This window comes from Panulirus ornatus, chromosome 34 (genome assembly GCF_036320965.1).
Source record: "Panulirus ornatus isolate Po-2019 chromosome 34, ASM3632096v1, whole genome shotgun sequence".
In the NCBI taxonomy this organism is placed as follows: domain Eukaryota; kingdom Metazoa; phylum Arthropoda; class Malacostraca; order Decapoda; family Palinuridae; genus Panulirus; species Panulirus ornatus.
The window spans coordinates 1,720,586-1,728,877 of record NC_092257.1 but is presented as its reverse complement, the minus strand read 5'-3'; the positions used below and the strand labels follow the sequence as shown (position 1 = coordinate 1,728,877).

General features: G+C 39.0%; 1 protein-coding gene across 1 annotated transcript; it reads left to right on the top strand.

Moving 5' to 3' along the window:
• Window positions 1–450: 450 nt before the first annotated feature.
• Window positions 451–5,113, top strand: LOC139760011 (uncharacterized). The gene is made up of 3 exons (XM_071682756.1): window positions 451–520; window positions 3,421–3,556; window positions 4,651–5,113. The coding sequence occupies exons 1-3, from the start codon at window positions 468–470 to the stop codon at window positions 4,906–4,908; spliced, it is 447 nt and encodes a 148-aa protein (XP_071538857.1). The 5' UTR covers window positions 451–467; the 3' UTR covers window positions 4,909–5,113.
• The last annotated feature ends 3,179 nt before the right edge of the window (window positions 5,114–8,292 follow it).

The window sequence follows — 8,292 nt, the reverse complement described above, 5'->3', positions numbered from 1 at the left end:
ATATATATATATATGACACCAAGTCGTAGTGCAGGCATTTGCCTGGGTCAGTGTATTCAGGTGACAGAAATATAAACGTAGAGAGACAGACAGGCAGACAGATTACTACAAGGTAGAAGAGCTTAACATAGCACTTACTTGTCCTCTGACTCACAAGCCTCTGTGGGTCAAGCCACACTCCAGTCCAAAGACTACACACCTCTAATGCTCTCTGCTCCAGTCCTCAGAAGTCAGTGGCTTAACTCCCTCTTACACACTCCCTCTGATCTGTCATTTTAATCTATTTCGTCCCCTCGCTCACTTTCATGTTTAATCCATTCGTTTTTTACGGTTATGTTGACATTTTCCTTACAATCTATCTAATTTTCTTTTACTTAATTTCCTTTTTTTCTTCCCCATTGTTTTCTGGCACAATTTCGGAAGAGTTTAGTTTCACCCACAGATCTCGAGGTAGGACGGAAGGCAATATGGCGGTCAGGCTTTATCATCTCACATCTCGTCTCTATGTTCCAGTCGGATGGTGAGTAGCAGTCAGAAATGCATACTGAATCAAATCTAAGTTTTTAATGTCTGAAATTCCTATTACCTCTGGTGGAAAGTATTGTTAAAGTTGGTATTGGTTGTCCCAAGTGATAGTAAACAACTTCGCGATATCTTTTTTTTATCAGCAGCTACGAGATGGTGGAATGTCTTCAGGAAATTTGGTTGTGAATCTTTGTGACTGTTATATACGCATAGATTGCCTGTTATAATTTCTTTGACCTTTTGTATTTATGAGAAATGTGACATGTAACGCCATAAATTCCATGGATCTCCTTAGGAGGGCGGCACGACCCCTGGGTAAGACGGCCTCCTGACCTTTGACCTGGTCAAAAGCCGGGCCATTATACCCAAGGGTCGCATTATCGTGCTAAAAGGGTCGTGTTGTCGCGCTCCATGACCTTACCGTTGTGATCAAAGAATTAAGCTGCTCTGGTAAGGTTAAAGGTTATCAACAAAATTTAGTTTTGAATATCTACCCTCAGAAAAAGTATTCACTGTATTGATGTGAAAATTGTAGGGTAATATCAGATGACATGAATGTCATTTCTAACTATAATTTTTTTTTTTAAATAACTACATCAAATATTTAGATATAAATTTTGAATTAAATTTTGAAATTCTTGGATAACAGAAAAGATTTGAGAATGTTAACTAGAATGGAGTCTTCATGTCCATCAGTTACGTTCAAGTTATTCAAGATTAGTTCTCATCTTATTCATTTACTTTTCATTAACTCAGTACGTGTAGCCTAGCCAATTCCTACCTAGTATATTTTTTGGCAGTAATCCCGAAATTTATCGTTTTAGTTCGTCTTTTAGTAATAAATCATATCAGTTTACATCGTTCGACTTTTCCTATAAAAATATACGCAATAAAGTTATATATTGATAAAACAGGGTATGCATAATTAGGCTCTATTTTCTTGAGTACATGTACGAAGATGAATTAAATCAAGTATTTCCAATAACTGACACTTTTATTTTCATATTTTGAAATAATTTGATTTCTTGTTTTTGTCAATTTTAGTTTAATATAAGTAATGTATATCGGTTGTAATGAATTTAATTTTTTGAGATATATCTATTCTGCTGGGAATTGAAAAGACGTATCAAGCCAGTCTCAATATTTCTTTTGCGTGAAAATATCAAATACTTTATTTTCATGTCTTAAATTTCTTATGGTCATCTGTAAAATTCACAGTTTCTGGTGAAAGTTCTCTTAATTCTTTCTCAATAAAAATAACTGATCTGATATTTGTTCGTTTACTCATTGCTGATATAGAATTTATCTACAGTAGGTTCATTACGCATCAGCTGGAAGTTTAATTTATTGGACAAAGGACAACGCTTCAAGATCTTAACTTTAACATTTTCTTGTTCAAACCTACTCTAACAAAACTTACCTTAATTTTCCCAAACGTAACCTAACCAAACCTAGCCTATCCTTACCTAACCCAGATAACCTATCCGACACTAGCCTAACCAGGCCATTGAAGTTTCTATACTGTAGTATTAAGTACATTATGTTTATTTAATGTAACAATAAATTGAAATACCGTAACTGCTTTACCCTGAAAAATTGAATTAACAAACCTCTGTAACTTAAACTACCGTAACTTACAAAACTAACAATCTTTTGTAAACTTTCTTAAACCTGAACTTTTGTATCCTAACTTAACTGATGTAAAAAAATGTAACCTATAATACTAGACCTAAACATTTATAACCTATGACATAACAATAATTCATGTTTTGTAACTTATGACATTAAACTGAAATTCTATAACCTATGACGCTATATTAACCTACATTCTCATAACCTTACTGAAATGCATTTTTGTAGCTTAACAGTACTAACCTTAAATTTTGTAACCCAGTTTAAACTAACGGAAACTAATTAGAAAGTTTAGAATTCGTAACTGTGGAAGCTGTACGTACATAAAGTAATGTTGGTAGATGTGTGGTCAGTGGTGGCCCGAGCCTTTTGACTGCCCTAAGCCGAGTCTCTTTTAGGGGGGCCCCTCCACCCTTCAGCTCCCCCCCTAATTCGCAAGCTCTACGGGGCCCCAGGGGATTACCCCCTGAAAAATGTCAAAAGTTTGGTTGTCTGGAACAGCATTTTGTGCTTACCGCAGGCTGCCATATAACGATCGGCGCCCTACACTCCGGGCATACACAGCGTATAGGAAGGGCCCGCCCTGGGTGCAGTCGTTAGTGGAGCCAGTAACAAACATAATAGACTAAGAAATTGTTGGTTTGCAAATAATAGTTACGGTTAAATAAATTTCACCCATGCTAACTATATTTTTATGCAAATATAGTGAATGATTCATGAAATTAAACATTTCAAATCACAGTTGAAATACTTAGGCTATATTCATGAAGTATGATATACTCCATAAAGCTGAGCTATTCTAGTCTTAGTACTGGAAGTCATTAATGATAACCGTAACAAAAATATTGAAGACTTGAAACCATAATAGTCATTATTTTCATTTCCACTTGCCCTCGACGCGTGTTTAGTTTCATTCAACGGCCGTTTTCAGATTTTGATCCTTACTGATACTGATACGTGAGATCCTATCTCTTTCGATTGTGTTGCCTTCCACGTATTTGTTTTGAAATGACGTTAGTAAACCACTGGCACTGAAGAGAATCATATTAGCTACTGTTAATTTGCTCAGGTAAAGTTACTGTTCTCATTAAATCTCACGGAAAGAGCCGTGCTGGCATTCTGATTCTAGTCATTTATCCGTACCACTTGCGTCTGCCCACTTTCCTCTTGAGTACTTACTACTTCACTAGGTTCTCTTCCCTTGCCACTGACATTACACATTAATATATTATCATTGTCTCAGGACCTTGCCTTCTTCCCCAGGGGTGTGCGTAAGCTTGCCGACGGTGCAGGCTCGGGTGCTGGTGCTGGTGGAGGCACCGGAGGCTCCATAAGGGACGCCGGCGGCGCCCTCGGCAAGAGGGCGGTCGCTCAGGAGGAACAGTACTTCAGGAAGCTGGTAAGAGCTTAGTTATCTGTAGCCGGAGAAAACAGAGTATTCTGCTTTTAGTTTGGGGGTAATCCACCTTGCTTGACTTCATGTCGTCAGAGATTATTAACCCTCCAACTTTAAGTGTTTTTCCTCGTCAATCTTGTAGTGCGACGAAGCCTATCACAAACTCGTGGGTTTGAGCTCCAGTGGTAGAGTTGTGTGTTTTGTGGAAGTACAACTATTTATGCCTACATCAGAGGTAGGATCAGTAGATGATAAGGGTTGAAGTGGTCAGCGAACTAAGAAAAGTTGCACTGGTTGAGAGAGGGCATTTTTAGTGGTTGATATGTGAATGTACTATGGTGCTTGGTAAGAGGTCTTGAAGTTGTGAAGAATCAATACAAACTGGATTCAGTGGTTGTTGAAATCTAGTGGTGTAGAGGGGCTGTGTTAAGAAGGATACATGGTGGATGAGGAGTGAATGAAGATGAGGGAGAGGCGCTAGGATGAATACCGATAATGGCTAGATGCAGATTCCATTTGTGGTTGACGGGGAGGACAGTAAAGGTGGCCATGATCTGCATTAACATGCTTGAAGATTTCATTGATATGAATCGCTCACTTGAAAGCTTAATTCATTGTTTATTCTAATAACGAAATATTTTCAGAATATGCGAAGTCCACCGAATTTCTTGATTCAGATTTCTGAATATTTAGTTTCATCACTGAGAGAGACCTGCACTCAGTTCATTACTACATATTCAGGGAAATTTTTTGATTGAATCATAAAAATTTCACTTTGAAACTTCAGACGTTTCTTCTTAACTAAGTTACACAACATCCCGTTGCATCAGTACAGTCTGTTGCAGTTTTATTAAAAGAATCAAACTGATTGAAAGGGACGGATTTTAAGAAAACAATTTCGTTTTATATACCTTGAACCATATGAAGGACTACACAGTCTGGGTGCCTAGTATTCTCAAAGTTCAGAGAACGACATGAAGGTAGGTGACAGGAAAGAAAAACAAGCACATCCAAAACCCACTGAGGACACAACCCTTGGCTTGGACGGCCAGGCCAAAATCCACACCTTCACCATACTCTCTCCTCTTCCCATACAGGAGCGAGAGCAAATGGAAAAGTTGAGGAAGGAGCTGCACGATAGCCCTTCCCTCTCCCGGGAAGCCAAGCTTAATGCCTACCTGGACAGGATCTGTTCCCACGAGGAACACATCCGGGACCACCAGCAGGAGGCTGACTTCCACAGAAACCTCGCCCTCACTCACCAGGCCAAGTTAGAGTACCACGAAAACCAGATCCACCAGCACCAGGCAGCTGTCGCCAAACTTCAGGATGAAATACGAAAGTTTGGCGCTTAAGTGCACCACGTCACACACTGAATGTTGACTACCGCCCCGTTTATATTCTTTATTTACGTATTAGGTTACAGTTAACAGTATTCTTTATTTACGTATTAGGAAACTGTTAACAGTACTCTTTTTCTTTAATCACCCGTTATATTAAGTATTTTGTCTGCATTAAGGTCATGTGACATTCACAAGAGTATTAAAGGGCTTTCTTCTATGATAATTTATTATTAAATTCATCAGATATCTGTCTATAACGACTGTGTTTCAGCTGTTACATTGTACACCTTTCATGAGAATGAATGTGTTTACCAGACAGAGATTTAATTCTTAGTGTAACCAACATGGCAAAGGCAAAACATGTGTTAATTAAGGCCATCTTAGGTAAAAGAAAAAAGAAAGAAAGTGTAAATTAATCAGGTCTGCACAAGTGTTTGTCCACTTGCTTCTAAAAGGAAGAGAGGTTATTTGAAGATGGGAAGACAAATGATGTATAGTTAAATGGAACTATCGTATATAAATGAACATTTATTTTTCTCTATCCTTTGGATAACATTGCCACAAAAAACTATGATATATTACATGCAATAGTTCATCGAACTAACTTCTCCAATGAAGGAAATATTCAGTGATTGGTAACTTAATTGTACCATTATTAGTGACATTTTCTTCGTCCTTATGTAATTGCATTTTGTACGGTACAGGAGGGGAATTCAGCATTCTCTGGGGCCTCCATCTCTTGCATATCCCTTTGTTTTTTTACTAAGAATAACAACCCAACAGCACAGGGCTGAGGAATGATATGTTAATAGAAGCCTTTGGAGTACGTAGTTCTTTGACGAAATCCACAACCATACAAACCTCCCCAGAGGAGAATTTTCACTTGCATCGTAATCTCTTGCAGATAGGGTCCGGTAGCTCTCTCTCTCTCTCTCTCTCTCTCTCTCTCTCTCTCTCTCTCTCTCTCTCTCTCTCTCTCTCTCTCTCTCTCTCTCTCTCTTCACAAGCAGGCGAAGTCTGGTAATGATTATATATATGCTTCCTTCACTGTTACATCTTCGTGATGCAAGAGTGGAACAAACATGAGGAATTCCAATTAACATGTTGCTTTGATCACATAGTCATGCATCAGTAACTTAGATGGAGTGTTGTAATGTCAAAATAACAAACATAATGGAAATGTCACTTAAATGATGCTGCCAGCAAACCTCGCTGGGTGTCAGAGAGCGTCTCTCGGACCGTGGATTATGTCATGCAGATACAGACTAATGAATATGTAAATCGTAGTGCGTTAAAAGGATTGCTTGCAATTGTTGGATTCTGAGATCTGCTGATCAAAAGGAGGCCGGTAATCAATGCAGATTGGCTCCAATGACCTAATTATATGAGAACAGCGAGGTGGTAACGCTTCAGATTTATATAGCTTCCAAGTGATCATCATGTCCAGGCTGTCTGTTCTGCGCAGGTGTAAGATGCGAGAAGAATGCTTTTGCGCAAATTAACTATGTAATCAGCTATGTGTTTGTGTGTAGAGTTACTTGGAAATACTTGTTTCTGTAGTTCTGGAGAGAGTTCACTTGTGTGGCCCACTTTGTGTGCTACGGTTAGCCATCATGAACGTAACATCGGTTCGAATCCTGGTTGCGGCAATGGGTCCACAGTCAACCCAGCTGTTCATCCACCAATAGGCGTACGTCGATAAAGGCCTTTATATATGAGTGAGTGAGGAAACATTGACAAAGAGGGTATATGTGTCAGAGGTGGAGGGAACGAGAAGTGGGAGACCAAATTGGAGGTGGAAAAATGGAGTGAAAAAGATTTTGAGTAATCGGGGCCCGAACATGGAGGAGGGTGAAAGGCGTGCAAGGAATAGAGTGAATTGGAACGATGTGGTATACCGAGGTCTACGTGCTGTCATTGGATTGAACCAGGGCATGTGAAGCGTCTGGGGCAAACCATGGAAAGTTTTGTGGGGCCTGGATGTGGAAAGGGAGCTGGGGGTTTAGGTGCATATACATGACAGCTAGAGACTGAGTGTGAACGAATGTGGCTTTTGTTGTCTTTTCCTAGCGCTACCTCGTGCACATGCGTGGGAGAGGGTTGTCATTTCATGTGTGGCGGGTATGGCGACGAGAATGAGTAAGGGCAGACAGTATGAATTATGTACATGTGTATATATGTCATTATATATGATGGGATATATATATATATATATATATATATATATATATATATATATATATATATATATATATATATATATATATATATATGTATGTATATGTGCGTGTGTGGACGTGTATGTACATACATGTGTATGTGGGTGGGTTGGGCCATTCTTTCGCCTGTTTCCTTGCGCTTCCTCGCTAACGCGGGAGACAGCGAATATCATATATATATATATATATATATATATATATATATATATATATATATATATATGTTCTTTCATACTATTCGCCATTTCCCGCATTAGCGGGGTAGCGTTAAGAACAGAGGACTGGGCCTTAGAGGAAATATCCTCACCTGGCCCCCTTCTCTGTTCCCTCTTTTGGAAAATTAGAAAAAAGAAAAAAAACGAGAGGGGAGGATTTCCAGCCACCCGCTCCCTCCCCTTTTAGTAGCCTTCTACGACACACAGGGAATACGTGGGAAGTATTCTTTCTCCCCTATCCCCAGGGATAATATATATATGTATTATATATATATATATATATATATATATATATATATATATATATATATATATATATATATATATATATATTTACTCTTAACTTTCTTCTTCCACACACTTTACCAAACTCAGTCACCAGCTTCTGCAGTTTCTCACATGAATCAGCCACCAGCGCTGTATCATCAGCGAACAACAACTGACTCACTTCCCAGGCTCTCTCATCCCCAACAGACTTCATACTTGCCCCTCTTTCCAGGACTCTTGCATTCACCTCCCTAACAACCCCATCCATAAACAAATTAAACAACCATGGAGACATCACACACCCCTGCCGCAAACCTACATTCACTGAGAACCAATCACTTTCCTCTCTTCCTACACGTACACATGCCTTACATCCTCGATAAAAACTTTTCACTGCTTCTAACAACTTGCCTCCCACACCATATATTCTTAATACCTTCCACAGAGCATCTCTATCAACTCTATCATATGCCTTCTCCAGATCCATAAATGCTACATACAAATCCATTTGCTTTTCTAAGTATTTCTCACATACATTCTTCAAAGCAAACACCTGATCCACACATCCTCTACCACTTCTGAAACCGCACTGCTCTTCCCCAATCTGATGCTCTGTACATGCCTTCACCCTCTCAATCAATACCCTCCCATATAATTTACCAGGAATACTCAACAAACTTATACCTCTGTAATTT